At 39.0% G+C, this 17723-nt stretch overlaps 1 protein-coding gene across 6 annotated transcripts; it reads left to right on the forward strand.

Moving 5' to 3' along the window:
* The first annotated feature begins 280 nt into the window (after nt 1-280).
* Nucleotides 281-17325, forward strand: LOC113673427 (shaker-related potassium channel tsha2). 6 transcript variants are annotated; one of them, XM_089195791.1, is made up of 2 exons: nt 281-705; nt 14659-17325. In XM_089195791.1, exons 1-2 carry the CDS (start codon nt 693-695, stop codon nt 16380-16382), a joined length of 1737 nt encoding a protein of 578 aa, XP_089051917.1. In that variant the 5' UTR covers nt 281-692; the 3' UTR covers nt 16383-17325. The 6 variants fall into 6 exon arrangements, with proteins under 6 accessions (XP_089051917.1, XP_089051914.1, XP_089051913.1 ...); XM_089195788.1 differs by lacking the exon at nt 281-705 and adding an exon at nt 6190-6390; XM_089195787.1 differs by lacking the exon at nt 281-705 and adding an exon at nt 8785-8927.
* The last annotated feature ends 398 nt before the right edge of the window (nt 17326-17723 follow it).

Genomic DNA, 17723 nt, shown 5'->3' on the forward strand with positions numbered 1-17723 from the left:
CCCTTAAATTTCATATCCTGGCATAAATAAAGTTACGAGGGAAATAACTAATCATGTTCTTAGCGAGCGTTCCGTTTGATTTCCGAGAGGCTTTCTAAGGAAGCTAATTTTATATGAAAGCTCTCCGCAAGCGATGCCGAACGCGACACACATTCAATAGAAACTTTAAAAGCTACCTAGGAAATGGGTGCAGCAGCTAATCCAATTATCTCGATATGATAATTACGTTAATGTGACATTCCCTGAAGTGCTAACAACGATGTGTGATCTTGGGTCTGCCGGAGTGACAAACCGACATCTTCAAAAGTGTAGACAACATGGCCACCGGCTGTTAGAGCATTAATACCGATAAATGGAGAGGTTTTTCAAATTGAAAAGTCTTGAGGTAGCTTTGGACGCTTAAATTTTTGGAAGAGGAAGTAATCTTCGAGACTAAGGAACTGAGTGAGTTAATAATTGGAGGGAGGCAATTCGAAAACACGTCCTGATTCCTAAGTGTGGCAAGTACGTTCATTCCCTCAGCTAACTGCCAGCTTAGCTTCCCACGAATTTCTGTTACCCTTACTTGCTCACGAAGGACAAACAGTTAAGAGAGATTATTGTTGACGGCCAAGTGGGTCGAAAGCTATCAAGACTTATTACTCTGCCTCCCAATCGAGTTAAAAGGCTGATAAACAGGAAGTGAAGAGTCTATGGAAGTGAAAGGTAAGATATCTACTGCATACATGTATACATACTTTATTCAAGATGTAGGCTAACTCACTACATGTGAACAAATAAAACAGAGACATTGAACATTCATCTTGAAAAGGGAGTTATGAGGTCGACCCTTTGTCAAAAGTCTAGATAACAATTACGGAGAAAAAATTCAGACAGAACACATTGTTGAGAGCTTATTGAGCCGTCTTGCTAAAAGCGATTAAAGTGGATGTGACTTCAAGACTCCGAAATCATTGCATACTTTAAGCAAATCTATTCTTTAGTGATTAAACTTCATTTGTGTCTGACGTAAGGGAAAATTAAGCTGGCTTGTTTTGGGCGGAAATGTTTTATCATAGAAGACTCTCGATACCATAAATATCTTTCGTGCCTGATTTAAAAGTTTCCATGGGTAAAAAAAAAAATTCTTAACCACGGAAAAAAGTGTTGGGCGAGTGCTGCTTGTATTGGAGTTCATGAACAACAATTAAAATCATTGTCTTTGCACGTTGTTGCCTACAAATTTTTTTATAAGAAAAAAATGATTTCATTTTGAAGATCGGAAACGATTCATTGTTTAATTTGTCCGGTGTAGCGGACAATTGCCTTTGGAACTTTGGATTGGAATCATAGTTGATAAGAATTGCACTTGCTTTTTTTAAATCTGATGATTAAATGTGATTGCTCAACTGACATAACGCCTTGGTTGGAATAGTGCATGCAAAAGTGATGATGGTGAATCGGTGTTGAAGAGTGTGCAGGAATTTTTGAAATTTGTCAGGCACGCAAAATAATAATAGAGTTTGAGCACCAATCGCCATGAGTATTATCAGGTTAATGAATTTTAAGGGAGGCGTTAGATTTACAGGCAAGGACTGCTAAACCAAAGGAATAGCCACCGTAGAGCACCGAATAAAGCAGAGAGTCTACTCCTAAAGTGGCGAGATGTAATTGCATTTTGATGATAAATAAACCAATAGGAATGTATCGCTGTAGTTATCAACTCTGGCACGTTTCCAGTAGGATCAAGCTCTCGGAACCAAAATGAGTCAGTAACGGAACAAACACTATGGGAAAAACTTTGGCCGTGCAATGCGTAAAAGTATCAGCGGAATTCCCGCGATCATCCATCTTCACTTTGCTAGTGACGTGGCGATGAGTGCTCCGCTGAAATATTCCTAGATCGGCGCGCCACGATGATTATTTAATTTTGTCACCCTTGCCTTGAGAGCAGAGTGGGCTTTCAATTCTGTATCAATTTTCATCATGTTCACGAAAGACAATTAAAGTTGGTGTGGAATTACTTTCAACACCACGGCTAGTGGAACTGTGCGGAGTACTTGAGTGAAAAATGAACATAAAAACGCGTGAAAAGGTTTAAGGGAAACGAACGTAACATTTGCGGAGCATGCTGAGAATTCTAGTTAGCAAATAGTGCGAAACGATAAACTCAAAGAAATTTTCACTTTTTCTTGAAGGTCTTTTGGGACATCAGAGGTGATACGTAAGCTGTTTTTTAATTGCAATCTTTAGAGACCATAAGTTGTCCAACAGTCGTTTTTGAAGTCAGTGAGGCCAAATCTGAATTACGGTAGATTTTAATGGGGAGGGAATTTGAGTGTCTGAACAAGGAAAGTTCTATTAGTGGAATGTTTAATTATTAGGTGAGTCGGAGCGCACTCGGTTGAGTAAAGTCTATACGGCGACTAGTGATACCTCGCCTTGGAAGATCAATTACTTAATTCTGTTAATAGAGAGATATTATTGATTTAAAGTTTGTCTTAGGATTCTCGTTTGTGCGAAAAAATTGTGTGATTCCAACTGTGAGATAGCATTTATAACTACGAAAAGTTTAAGCATTTACTGTCGGCCGTAATCCGATGCGCAGCCTTTTAGGAATTCCTCAGTTCATTTTATGTTTTAGAAAAGGCCTTTCTCAGTGTCACCCTAATTACCTGAGGAAGCACAAGCAGTTAGCAATATTTGTCGCTGACAGCAAAGTTATCTCTAAGTCGGCTATCTGAAGCCCGGCCGCCGACGGTGGGCGTTTTGAGATACTTGAATGGCTGACAATGACAAACGAAGAATCTGAAAGACTGAAAGGTAAAATAGCTATAAGTTGGAAAATTCAAAAGGAATATGTTTTGAAGCCGAATGTTATTTGTTTGGATTGTCCTAATTGAGGTGAATTACTAAAAGCTAGTATCAGTCAGAGATCCATTAAGTAACAATTTGCCATATTTTCCTACGAAGGCAAATCCCACGCATTGTCTACATATGTTTTCGCGGGTGCCGTCTCAAACTCGGGTTTATCATGCCTGTAGATTACAATTTGATCGATAACGTTTAGGTCCGGATGTTATAGTTGCGATAGCAAGTAAAAAAACAAGATTAGTTTGTTTACAACGTTAGTAGTCTGATTAGAAAAGTGGCGAGTACCGTTTGGAAGTGGATTCGTGCATTCAGCGCATCTCAACAGGTAAACGAAACTATTTCCTTACTTGCCTCATTAAATCTTGCAATGGGCAAAATAAACGAGTTTAAAAGCTTAAGTGCAATTGCTTTAGACAATGGACATTTCCTTTTTGGGACGTATTGTAAACAGAAATTAAAAGTGACACAACCGTTAGGTAGAACTACGCTTGTTCTTCTCAAATCAGGCGATTTTGCACTAAAACGTAGAGACTTTGAGGAAGTATATAATATTTGTCTCTTTCGACGCGACTGTCAGTCACGTTAGGAAATCATATGTAGAACTCCTCAGCCCATTATTCTTTTTCTAAAGCTAAGATCTAGAGCTGATTTGAGTACCAAACAACACTGAGAAACACAGATCCACATAGCACTGAAACAGTAACACAATGTACTTGCATGGCAAACTTTGAAGGTGATTCGAAGAAATAAGTGGTGTTCTTAGGAACAGCGAAGAGGAGTTAACTAACGTTGTTTATCAAATGAGATAAAAGCGTCGAGATAGGAGTTGTTAAGGTGAACCTATTCAGGCTCTATCACAGATGATCTCCTTGTGTGATTATTTTGTTGTTAGCCTGAGATGCAATTCTTTTCTGACCGTCTCTTCGCTTCTAGTTTGCTCTTGGTTGAGTCTCGAACTTGTCTTTCGTTATTTACTGAACGGTAAAAAAATTCTGTAAAAAGTTTAGGAGTTTGTTTGTCAAGGGACTGAACTTTAAGTTTACTTATCAAACAAGGTATCTGAAGTTCCGCCAACATCAAAACAATGGTTGCAAGAGACCTTGTTTTTCCTAAAGCTTCTCAGTCACCAAAGAAGTTTAAGTAGTCAGCAAAAAATTCCCTGTTGAGTGCCTGAGCAGAAACGAAACATACGTAGTCAGCCTATTTGGTTAAATAGACTGCCCCTATCAAATTTTATTGTATTGAACTTACCACAGCAATGTGGAGAACTGTTAAACAATCAAGAGCTTCTTTTCCTGTACTCTTAATGAGACATAAACATTTGATTCAAGAGTGATTTTGTAATGAGAAATTAGAAGTTAGTCACCCTCAGGGGCCTAAAGGATTTATTAAACATGCTGTATATTTACTTGAGAACATTTTCCCTCCAGGAAGTCGTTGATTGGCTCTCTCTTTTGAGTCATAAAAACTTATGTGAAGCCCATCTCGGCCGTGTCAGAAGAAAAGTGATCTTAACATGAATCTGAAACTTTTTCAGTAAAAGTGTTCAAATATTGGTTGGGGAGGAGTGAAAACAAGTGAGTAGCTTGAAGTACCATGCCTGCCTCTGAAAGTTATAAAGTTTTGTTAAGGAATGATCCTCGTGACACTAACCAGTAGTATAATTAAGCTACTTGTATACTAAAAATCACTGTTACCGACATTTTTTCTCCGTTTATGTCCAGAAATGCATGCAGTAACGAAAATGGCGAAAAATCGCTAAAAATCGTCCATTTTGACTAAAACTCGTCAAAACTGTTAATTCCGCCAGGCTGATTTCGCTCTGAAGAATTTGACTGAAATTCGCCAAAATCGTCAAAGCCACGAACATTCACTCGGTTTGACAAATTTCGTCAAATCTACCATTTACGTTAATGTGTGCATTTCTGGACATAAGTGGAGCTGCTAAAACCAAAGTGGTAATGATTTTGAGCTCGCCTTGTTTGGCTCTATGTTATGTTTGTCGTCTGAAATGGTTCTTTTCCGTTCTTATGGGGTGAGAAAGATAATTTTTAGGTGAGCTTGTTCTGAGCGTTGAAACATTTAGACACCTGTTAACCCATGCTTTTTCCAACCGTCCTGTCAGCATCCGCGCTCTCCTAGTGAGAGAGGGGTCAGTGTATGGTTCAGAGTTAATTGTGTGGTGTGATCGTCTGGGCGACAGTAATCCGGACTACTGCTGGTAACAGCGACTAACGTATCGCTAACTTGAGCGGAAGTCATTATCAAGTACTTCTTTGTGTGTTGAATAATTGGAGTCTGGTCCATGAAAACCAATAAAATCCGGTAGGAACTGCATCAAACGCTATCAATTTTCTGTTTCTGATCTATTAGATCATCCTCTCTTGTCCGAGTGGTACACGATGGTACCAATCAAAGAGATTTATTTCTAACGAATGATAGCTTGGTAAATATACAAGTTGTCGTTACGTAACTAAACGCGATCATTCTAACAATAGTCTGATCAGATTATTCATCAGTGGATTTTACTATTTATACCTACACTGCAGACAAAAGAGCAAAGACTAAGAATCTACCGCATCCCACACTAGCGCCGCACTCAGAAATTTATACTGACCCGCCCACGTGTCGCTCCAGGCATTTGTTGAAACTTTTGTTAGGAACTGAAGCATAACATGAAGGGTCAGTAAAATGTTCCCTGTATGTGACCAAAAAAGTTCCAGAAAATGATCATTTTATGGTTGCTAAACTGAAGTTGTCGAGCGAAACCTTATTATTATCTCTGGGCAATCAACCAAGTGGAAGTAGATTTGTTGATTAAAACCTCTAGGTACAATAATTCCTGTGGCTCGCTACATCGATCCTTTGTTGTCGCTTGAGATACTAATTGTTTTTCACCTCCGGAGATCAGACATCCTTTTATTTCACTAGGAGTTTTCAAACAAGCAAATTGCAGTGCTATTGAATGGACAAGGCTGGATTTGTTATGAATGAGTTGCGCCCATGACCCAGAAACTTGATTGAAATGCATTATATAATCCGGCCCTCATGCAATATCTTATCATCTTCCTCAGATGTTTATGTCTGTGAATAACACCTTCCACTAAGAAAGTTTCAAGTTTAATTTACTTAAGCCGACAAAGATATCTCACCAATTGACATCATGTAACGTTCGTGGTTTTCCAAGTGATTTGGTGGCAAGGCAAGTTTCTGTGCATCCCACATGTGAGCTGGCGTCCCGCAAAGAAACATGCCGGCCGGTTGATTTGATAGAGAATGATGACTGACAGATTTTTAGTGACCTTAATGAGTGGGTTGTCCGTCACAACTCGCACAAAATTTGTTTCAGTCTTGTTTGTTTATTATTAGAAAACAGGACTGCGTGAGGTTAACGGGTAACACATTCAGGGCATAGGCTCATCACTCAAGTGAATTATTTTATCGCTGTGCGTTTAAACGTTGCGATGTTTTCCCGCACGTACGTCCGCCACAAGAGAAAGATGTCGCAAACAGACGGACGAATTGCAAGCGTAATCGGTAAGACGTATGATTCCATCTATTGCCGCCTCGAAGTGATCAATCTCTACGCATGCATGATTGTTTAAACCAATGGGGTCTCAAAGCATATACACGTATAAAACTCCATCTGTTCTCGTGTTTCGAGTTGTCCTGTTAAGGGAGGCTGATGAGTTTTCGATGGCGCTAATCAAATCGTACGGATAACTTGGCAAGGTAAAGCCTTCTGCGGAGAGTCTAAGGTCACCTGAGTTGTAGTGATGCGCTAGGAACTGTTCAAAATTAAGTTACAAACAACGTGGAAATCAGTGGTTTTCGTTATCACGAAACATTTTGGGTACAAAGCTGATACGCACGTTAAGGTAAAGAGGAGTGTTTTTAATTGATCCTTGGAAATATTAAAAAATGTTGTAAAATCAGTCGAGTCTTTCAGTGGTTACTCTGTTATGATCTAAAAAAAGACATTTCGTTTCTACGGGTCTCTCTTCATCTAAGGATCACCTAATTTGGTTCCGAAGCGATAAGAAATAAAGCCGGTCCGACTGACAGAAAAGTGACCACATTGAGTCATTCTCATCGTCCGGCGAATCTGTAAGCGAGTGAGACAAGGTACAGAAGGCTGTTTCGTCTCTTGTAAGGTGCCGATGGTGGCTTGTTAATACAGCGTACTCTCATCTCATCAGATCGCTCTTTTCATCGACGAGACGTAGATTTGCAAGGAAAACAAAATTCTCACATGCGGCTGATCGCCATGATTTTGTTTCGAGTTTCGCAACTCGGAAGGCTAGCGTCCTTTTTCAAGCTTATCGTTTTTATGTCATTTATTTCTTTATATACAGTTCAGTTTTCTAGAATGAAGAATCAATCCCCTTTCTATCTCTTTGATCATTTGCAAACGTTATTATTTTTCTTCATGGTACAGCAGTAGAGAGAATTTGGTAATTGATTAGTTTCCCTTGACGCTGACACCCTTTTGAATGCCCAAGCGATCACTGTTACTAATCAATGTTATGTATAAACATGTAAGTTTTGAATGTGAACCTAAAGCGAGGCTTTCAATTTTTGTGTTCCATTCATAAGTACGAGATTTGTTCCTTCAGCCATATCATGTTTTGTAACGAGCAGTCGTTTGCATCTTGATTAGACGCTGCAAAGATGTTAATCTTGTTCTGTCTGAATGAGTAGCGAATAACCACGCTCTGTAAAAAGACATAGCATGTGTTGGAGCCCGCCTCGCGTGCAGAGAGCAAAGCCCCCCTATTCTGGCGAGTTTTTTCCAGTTGGTATTTGTCAGGGCAAACTTATTCACTACAACATATTAAGCAGGAGAAATTAATTGTGAGAGCCGGTTTACTGAAAGAAAGCTTGTCTGCGCCAGGAAAATTTGTTGAAATGAAAGTTTAGACATTAAACTCTGATAAATTTTGCCCAAGACACTGAAGTGTTTGTTTGATTAGTCTCTTAATTGAAAAAAAAATGGCCTATAGACCATAACATTGAAAGGGAAAACTAACCAAGAGATACTTGCTGAAGCAAAGACTGCCTAATGCCATGTTTTCTTATCGTTCGGCATGGCTGCACTGCATTATCAAGTGCTCAATTGATGAAACAAAAGCCGGTATCTTTGTTTACTCGTAGTGTGCTTGTTTCTTGATCCTGAAAAAAATTTTGAAACTCATAAAGTTACAGATTTCTTGTCTTTGATTTTTACATTCAGCGTATTTTTGGGACAGCTGAGATACGGTTCCGTTCTTTCATTTGGTGGCCTTAGATTGCGTTTACCGCAATTAGGACTTCATTATGATAAGCCTATTACTTGTAGAATCAATATTCCGAAACGGGATATAGACATTGCATGCAAGAGATGGGGATAAGTTATCTGTGTTTGGATTGCTGTTAACACAGCAGAAGAAATGTGAAGAAGAATAGTGAAAATTAATTGACCTTGCGACCGTTAAGTCTCATGTGATGAACATGTGCAGGAACAAGTTCTCAACATACGTAAAACAAAGCAATTAAAACCTTGTCTTGGTTTAAAACAAAGGATTGACCGGACATAGTCATGTCCTTTGATTTTTCGAGAGGCGTTTGCTTCATTCACGGCTTCACATAAACAGTTCGAATTAGATACTAGTTAGTTAAATGTATTCTTCTTTCAAGAGGTTTCACAAGACGACCCAAAAACCCAACCGTAACGGCAAGATAACAACCAACTGCTGCGAAGACAACAATAACTACATGCACAGACTCACAAAAGGCCTATTCAATCTTTCTACAACAAATAAGTCCACTAGGGTCTCAAAAGAATTCCACAGAGACATAGCTATTGGAATTCGGCTCAGTAAAGCTCTCTGCAATAAAGGACAGAACGGTCTTGCAATTAACTGCGTAAAGCTCTGAACATTTTGTGCGTCCCTCCTAGGCTCATTAGTTCTTGACGCCCATGCAAGAAGCTGAGATCGCATCTGCTATTCGCTTAGTTCACAGCCCAAGTACTCAAGATTTCAGTGAAAATGAAGCACCTCGTCGAAAGCTTTTGCGAGTCCTTGTAAGTCCTGGTGAGTACTGAAAACAGTTTCAGTTCGAGAAAAAACAGTAGAGATTCTAGCCTTTTCGAAGTCCATCGCTTTCTATGGCCACCATGGATCGAAATCGGTTTGATACTATTTAAGGTTGCACATGCTTCTAATCAAAACACTACATCATAGTGTAATCTAAAATCTGCAGTTGAAAAAAGTTTAGAGCCGGCTTAAGAGCTTAAGCGTTAGCTGTTGTCAATGCAACAGTTTTCGATGTCGCGTTCCAGCGTGAGTCAGAGCACCTTAAATTTCTCATTACAAATCGCCAAATGCCTATTTGGTCTGGGACAAATATTACACCTTGACATTCAGATCGTTACCTACCGCCGAGAAACTAGTGATGTTAATTGGAATCTGTTGTCGGGCGTAACCCTCTCGCGGATGAGGGGTCATTCGTATAAGATTATCTAGTCTCCTGCTCCACTGCAAAGATCTTGTGAACGAAAAAGAAAAGGGAAATATTTTTAATAGAAAACTTTTGTCGTGAAAGTGCGCGATCATGATTAAATGCGTAAATTCTAGAGCCTTTTGCAGTGCTAACTGTATAATTTGCTTCCAATAATTGGGGAAAAAAAGTGGCCCTGATGGGTGGAATGCCTCGCTGACCTACTGATTTCGTAAAGAAACGGATAAAAAGGCTAAGAAATTACACTAGAAAACTTGCATGGGATAAATTTTGTGCGTAAGCAGACTCAAGCAAGATATAACTATCGCAGCCCTTAGCTTTTCAACTGATGTCAATCTTGTTTCAAAGAAGCAAACAAACTACACTGAACAACAAATAATTTGCTGATGGCTTAAATATACAAGCTAAAATACCAGACAAGGGTCGGTTGTCTATTTCAGCCTGCAGATATTTCGTCAAAATAACACGACACTTTCTTCTTACGATGCATGGAAAAATAGCACGTGATTGATTGGATTAGAAGGCTTAATCCCTTAATTTCAAACGATTTTAATGACCAGTGTTTAGTTTTTCAAATCGTGTTTTCAAAGGAGTGATAGATAATCCTTTTACTCTCAGACAGAAACGCTGAAAATTATTTCTTTTGACAATATCATGTAAAAGCTTTTCAAGCATAAAAGTCACTGGAAGAAATGAAAATATTTGCGAGGGGGGCTAAACTTCAGAATACCCCGCAACTTTGGTCCGCCTCACTTACATGTGTCGGGAGGCTTTGAAGATCGAGGCATAACACACTTATTCAATGACATGTAAATGAGTTGCGGGGTATTCTGAAGTTGCTCCTCTCTATGGAATGTTTTTAAAGTACATAAAACTCCAACAACTTTTGAAAACTGTTCGCAAAATGTTTTGACTACGTTTAGACGTTACTTCACGTCATTATCAAGTGAAAAGTGAAAAACTGATTAAAAATGAAATTAAAAAAGTTCATAAAACAATTAGGGAAAAAAGTGTTTTATTCCCGTGGGTACAATACCCAAAGGTCAAATAACGACTAAGTGTCATGTAAATAGTTTGGCGCGAATCGAGTCAGTCTGGGTGTTTAACGAAGGCTTGATATCCCAAATAAAAAGCTTTCCGAAGATCATACAGTCAAGACAGTCAAGCTTGCATTTAAACTTATCCCTCAGCGTGGCTGATAAATTCAGCCTTGGGTAATTTACTTTCGCCAGATTTGAACGCCACTGCCGAATTTAGAAAGACAATGAACCTAATGCGCTGTAATGTTTATCCTGTAGGTAATCTAGGGGTGTCAATGACTCAAGGAGCCTCGGCAAGTCGCCAATTGATAAATGACGCATGTATTTTTCCTCATTCCAAGGGCTGAAGCAAAGAATGAAGTCTGAGGTAGTTAACTAAAGGGCCTTGGACACCATAGTTAGAAAAAAGAAAAAAAAAAGAGAAAACGAATCAGGCACTCCACGGTCAGATAGCCTCTAGCCTTACAAGACGACCAAGACTTCGGAAATTATTGGTCTAAAACGAACAAAACTGCTTGATTGTTTCACCAAATTGTTTGTCTTTTTGAGGCATTGAAAGCTTTTACTGCTGAATCTGCGATTTTCCAAGAATATTTGGATAAGAACCCCCTAATCGCACTCCCCTCTCCCCTCTCTTCAGGGTGCTGGACGATTTATAGCTTGGAATCTAGCTACACAAAGTCATTCGTTCGCATTAGTGTTTCTATATCATCACATTCGGCGGCCTTTCTGAGTGATTCGCTGTGTTACACGACGCGGGCTATCTTGACATGTTTCTGACTTTGTCTACGGATTTAAAAGAGTTGATGAAACCATTAACTGAAGTCAATAAGTAATCCAAAACCGTATCGAAACATGTTAACGGGGTTTGCGAAATGCAATGTCAATTCAAGATAAGATTTGTGTGCAATCGATTTTTGATATCTGCTAGTTAGATTTCCGGTGTTTTCTGTTTAGATTGAGGCAGTCGCCGACAACGTTTACTTTATTTTTCCGACTGCAAGGAATTTTGTTTTCGAAACATGTTTGCAATAATTAAAATTTTTCAATCAATACAACAGTTACTACCCAAAAGTCATTGCATTTAAAGACAAGTTGAAGTTTTATGTCTCAACTCTGCACGTACTGTCATAGAGCAAGTGGGGCGTGAAAAGAAACATCAGTGACATCTAGTTGAAATGTTCTGTTGGTCTGTATGAATTCAAGCGATAACCCGAGAAGCGTCAAACGCCAGTTCCTTCTTATTTGTTGGTATGCAGTGTTACTTGAACCAAGGTTGGTAGATTTGAGTATTTTCATGAGCCCTCAGTGACTGTCTGCCGGTAGCTGTTTGTTTTGTGGACTTTATCCTGGAGCCTAACATCAGAGTATAAATTACTAGTGTGAAGCTATTTAATCATTACTAGTGAGATCGGGCCAGAGAAAGCTTCGGCTTTGAAGATATTCTCATAGATCACACTTCGCTGTAGTCCTAAACAGATCATGCAGGCAAATGCCCACCCACTATGTGCAAAGCGGATTGGAAAGTAGACATTCTGGGTGACGTTTTCTGAAACATGTTTCTGTCAAGGACTGTTCTATTAGTTTGCCCTCTGAACTAATTGCCATATTTCAGAAGTGATCAACCTAAATAAGTCGCATCTTCTGACCATCTCGAGTCTAAGGCAGGATTTTTCCACCACACGGTACAAAGCATATTTTTATTCTGCATCGGACACCGGTTGAAGACTGATCTGTATCCTGTAAGTAAATCTTTTCAATTGAAGAGATAATTGAAATTGGCTGATTATAAAAAAAACCCATAAACAACACTTCACTTCATAAACAAATACAAGCGAGCGAACTTCTTCATTGTATGATCGTTTTAATCTTTTTTGTAATAATAAAAGCGAAAAATAAATAACTTTCACAGTTCAAGAATTCAGTGATTGATGGCCTGACATTATGTTTTTAACAGTAACAAAACTGTCAGACACGAAAAGTGTCCATTCATTTGGTTTAAGCCTTTATTTTTATTTCGAACGAAATGAAAATGTCTCTCGGTCCCACAGTTCTTTCTTCTCAGACCGTGTTCAAAAAATAATTCTCTGAAAAGGCTACAATCAGGAACACCTATTTAGAATTTATCAAGCTGCGAATGTACGTGAGCAGTGAGCCGTAACACTCTAAGTGTCGTAGGTTATAATCTTTTGTGTTTTATGCGATCGAAAATTCTAGAAGGAATTTGCAGCGATGCGCATCGTGCTCTAGGTTTGATATTGATAAAGAAGGCATTCATCACATGAAATCTAATCGGATAGTCGAGCGACTGAAGTCGATAAATAAAAAATAATTCTATCCAGTTTGGTGTTAAATCGCAATGAATGTATGTTATGTCTTCGCAGAATCGAACAGAAAATGTTTTTTGTTAAAACCGAGAAGTACTTAGAGCTAGTAGGAGGTCTTAAAAGCATTTGCTTACTGATCAATTGGACATGCAAGTAAGGTACTTGCAGCACAACATGCTTACTGTACAGCAAGCAGGCTAGAAAGAATCACATTTGCCGTTTTCCAATTAATTTTCGTTTTCAAAAGAGTGGTACGCTTGTAGACGTTGTAGATTTATGAACTTCGATGTCGTTCAGTTGAGGAACGATTCCGTGAACGCGAGTTTTTTATTTCTTGTTTCATATAAAACTCAATCAATATCTTACGGCCTTCAGGGAGCGGCTAAAAATTTTCTATAAACTGTTTTGTGTTTTGGAGATGCATGCACAACTTCTTTGATTTTGTGGAACGTACGAATCAATTTGTTGCTTATGAGCAGTTTTGGTCACCGCGAACTGATTATCGTTTTAATAGGAAAAATAAACACATATCAGTGGCATAAAGTTATAGGGTAATTAACTTTTAGTTTTTTTATGGTATTTCATCGTTTTAAGATCAGTAGAAATAACCATTATACTGCAAATAATGCGAAAAAAAAAAGTGTAACTGTGTCCCAAGATTTCTTAAATAGTCCTCCTTAGCACAAAGAAAAACGAATTTAATCCTTTAAATTTGGAAAGTTAATTGTCATTCGATTACGCGTACGTGAGCAATCAATGAATTAATTAATTCGTGATCGCTGAAACAAAAGTATTTTTTGATAATGTCTTTGTTGTTCCAACGTTCTCATCACTTGTGAATTCATGAAAATAATGTCGAGATATGTTGTTTTCTTGGTCTTAGGACGGAAGAGTCTGCAAGGACAACAATAATCGATTTTAAGGCCAATTAGTCCAGGAATCCAAACTTAACCATGGTTAACCAAACCATGCACAAAACAAATAATTGGATTGACGTTTTTGAAAAGATAATTAAAATTTCAGCATCAACTCTCACTTCGAGAGCCTGCGAACAGAAAGATTATCCGGCCGATTTTTTTTGTCAACCCGAATACAAAATAATGCTATAAAGAACGTGGTCGCATATCGACCTCTGCTTCCAAAATATCTCTACTAGCGCCAAAAGAAACGATTGACGCTCCAGAACATACAATTTAAAAGAGAGCATTCGTTTCCGCTGAAAATAGGAGAGCATTCCTTTCCACTGTTAAATGACCTTACGTGTCTCGAATCTTTCGTAACCATCAGATTGATGTCAAAATCTGAAAGTAATGAAGAGGAGTTAAGAATTTTAATACCCGATGGCAAAGCAAGAGCTGACTTAGTTGGCCAGTGGGAAAAAGCCGAACTTTCGTGAATCAAATGAAAGCAGTATTCTTCTTAAATCGTCTAGCCAATAATTTCACTTTCTTGAATGGCTGGCTTTGTTTACGTTATTTATTCCAAATGCATTTAATTGACTGGCCTTTTATGACAAGTGGCCTGGCCTTCGAGCCGGAATCTATATCCGCTTGTAAATAAGTACCCAACTGTCACTTAAAGAAATGGACAGCACACTAAGCCAGTAAAAATTATCAGATTCTGAGTTAATATTTAAACTGTGCTGTTTGTGTCAACTTGGCTGAATCGGTGCATGTTATCGGAATGATAACAAATTCCTTCTGATTAACGCATGAGTGCTTGATTCTTGATCAGTGCATGCGGCGGTGAGTAATATGTATCGTCTGTGGTTGAATAGTGGATTTTCTGTGCACGCCGATAGACAGTAATGCACAATGCCAATATCCAACTAGGTATGGGCGTCTAGTGGTAAATATATACCCAAGAAACCTGTTGCTTTACATTGAGGAACGGTGTTGGCTATCATGTTCATGGCGTACGATTTATTTTGTTTACAGGAGAAATGGGAGCAAGCTTGAGTACACATGGAGCAATCACGTTACGATTAAAGAAGAGAGACATAACAACTCAAGCTGCCCCTGGAAAAGGCTCTGAAATCAGCGATGAAGAAGTCTCTGGGGAGGGTAGCGGAGTTAAAAATTCTTCTGGCCATGGAAAACATGACTCGCCGTCCAAACATCGTCGAATCGTGCTGAACGTGTCAGGATTCCGATACATGACTTACGCCAAAACATTGGAAAGGTTTCCTACCACCCTTCTGGGAAATAAAGAGAAAAGGAAACAATATTACGACGAAGAACGCGATGAATACTTCTTTGATCGGAACATTCAAGTGTTCGAATTAATTTTGTACTTCTATCAGTCTAATGGCCGATTGGTCTGCCCTCCAGAGTTGGCTCCGGAGATTTTATTGGAAGAGGTAGAGTTTTTCGAACTTGGAGAGCAAGCTGTTAATGCGGTTAAGGATATTCTGAACGAAGATGAACCACCAGAGAAAGCAATAATAATGCCAGAGAACAGAGCGCAAAAGATAATATGGCGACTGTTCGAGTATCCCGATTCCAGCAAAGCGGCTCGTGTGTTAGCGCTGTTGTCTGTTTCAGTAATCGTGGCATCGATAGTGGTATTGTGTATAGAAACACTTCCCGAGTTCATCGTTCTTTCAACTGAAGGGGTTGACGCAAATGATACGGCAAAGTTACAAGAAATTAGGGAACACAACAAGTTGGCGACATCGGTAAAGAACGTGTTTGGGCAGCTTGAAATTGCATTCATTAGCTGGTTTACATTTGAGTATTTAGTACGATTAATGGCTAGTCCACATAAATGGATGTTCGTACGTTCCTTTCTAAATGTGATCGATTTACTCGCTATACTGCCGTTTTACGTGGAACTGGGGCTTAAAAACAGCAGCGAGCAGACATTTTCACTCGCCTTTCTCCGAATTTTAAGACTTGTTCGAGTGTTCCGTATATTTAAGCTTTCGCGTCATTCTAGCGGACTCCAAATTCTCGGACTAACGTTGCGGAAGAGTCTGCGAGAGCTTGGACTCCTGATATTTTTCTTAGTAATCGGTGTAGTAATATTCTCAAGTATGATTTACTATGCAGAGAGTGGTGATGAAGAAACATTCTTCCGAAGTATCCCGGATGCCTTCTGGTGGGCTCTTGTTACCATGACAACTGTAGGTTATGGAGATATGTATCCTAAGTCAGTGTGGGGAAAGCTTGTTGGATCTGGTTGTGCACTCTGCGGTGTGCTTGCGATTGCTCTACCTGTACCAGTAATTGTCTCGAATTTCGACGCCATTTATAAAAAGTACCGCAATCGGAAGTTGAAGCAGCAAGGTTTGCAAGATGTAGACGACGACAGCAAATCCAGAAAATTGAGTGTAATGTTCGGTTCTCGGAAGACGTCGGAAGCTGTCATGAACAACTCGGATATTCGAGACTCGCGTGGAATCGAGCTCCAGACTCTAAACGAGATCGACTATTTGGAAAACGAAATGAATGATGACAAACGGAACGGAAATGTCGTGCAGCGAGAAGAAGAAAAAGAAGAAGGCTCAGAACATTCTTGGCAGCCAGGCTTGTCAAATGGAAAGAAGAAAAAATCTCACGATAAAGACCTTGATCGAGATCCCGAAAACCCCTCGGAATTTCTTTCACTGCTCGAAGAGGAAGAATCGTCGTTCTCAAAGCTTGATCAGACCAATGTTTGAAAGACTAAAAAATTTCCAAGCTGGCATATCAAGCATGATCCAGCGTCGTGTAAGTGTCATGAAGAGGACCCATCCCAGGCAGTTTCATGTTTGTTTTCCTCAACTAGCTTAAGAGGCCGACTCATCACCACTGCTAGTGCTGACTAGACGACCAGAAGGTCAAAAGGACTAATTTTGGAAAATTTCACTTCATCATGTCTCATATCCCCAATTTTCACTGACATTTTGCTGATTAATGAATCTCTGCTCAATAGGAATACCTCTCAAATTTGACTTCCGCGGGCAAAACAGAAAAAAAAACTAACACATCAACAGACTGCGAGAAAGGCGACATTTAATAGTTACCTCTCCGGATAATTGGATCAAAATTGAAATTTCTCATTTGTAATATGATGAGATGAAAGCGATGACAAACAAGATAAACAAAACTAATGAACACTTTCACTGAAACTGAATCAAGCTTGTCATCGAAAATTAGCTACTATCAGAAGATCTTAAAGTGTCAAGGTCAAATTTTGTACAAAAATAGTTGTTTTGAAACGATTCCTTTTTTGTAATTGAGAAATGAGAAATGATTATTTTTTTCTATTTATAACATCGGCATTTTGTAAATTTCGGCTTGAGGATTCCAATTAGTATACAAATGTTGTATAAATTTTGCTTGGCATGTGGCGTATTGCTCTTTGGAGAATCTAGATGTTTTTCTGTCGAACAAAGGCATTTATTCAACCTTAGAGATATATTTTGGATTTTTGTGCACTGTTATTTCAAGTGCGACTGAAATGCCCTGAGAGAAGATCTCAAGACACTTCAAACGACTTGCGAGTGGTCATATTGATTGTACAAGTAATTTATGAAATATTTTTGTAGCACGGAAACTGAAGGACACTATTTTCAAGCATGGAAGTTGCAAGTTTTTTAATTAAACTGCGGTGTTGACGTACTTCAGTTGTTAATTCTTTTTTTTTTTTTTTCCATGAGAATTTGCAGCGGAAACGCGGGCGGATCACAAGATTGCGCTTCGAGCGCCAACACGTCACGCCTGCCGTAAATTTGCGTAGTGTCTGACTTAAAACTATCTTAGCTGGGGAATGAGCTAAAAGGGAGTGTGGGTAGGTTTCGTCGCCAACATTTATAGGAATTAATACTACTCCGTTATCGCAACATTGCAGACAGAACTGTGATTATATTTTTATTTCAATATTCAATTCAAAATCTCAGTCTTCTCCAAGTTGTTCGCATTTTTGCTTCAAAGTTAACCTAGAATCCTAATGCGCGTCCTCCTTGCCTTAGAGGTGACTCTTAAGGGATCAGGGACATGCTCAAGGAATTAGTAATTGG

Source organism: Pocillopora damicornis, chromosome 2 (genome assembly GCF_964200805.1).
Source record: "Pocillopora damicornis chromosome 2, jaPocDami1.2, whole genome shotgun sequence".
NCBI classification, from domain to species: Eukaryota; Metazoa; Cnidaria; class Anthozoa; order Scleractinia; family Pocilloporidae; genus Pocillopora; species Pocillopora damicornis.

Excerpts from the sequence above, each read along its gene's own strand:
- LOC113673427 (XM_089195787.1), top strand. The coding sequence starts at position 8,813 with ATGCAAGAAGCTGAGATCGCATCTGCTATTCGCTTAGTTCACAGCCCA. Across the intron at positions 8,928-14,658 it reads GCGAGTCCTTGTAAGTCCTG|GAGAAATGGGAGCAAGCTTG; the intron begins GTGAGTACTGAA and ends TTTTGTTTACAG.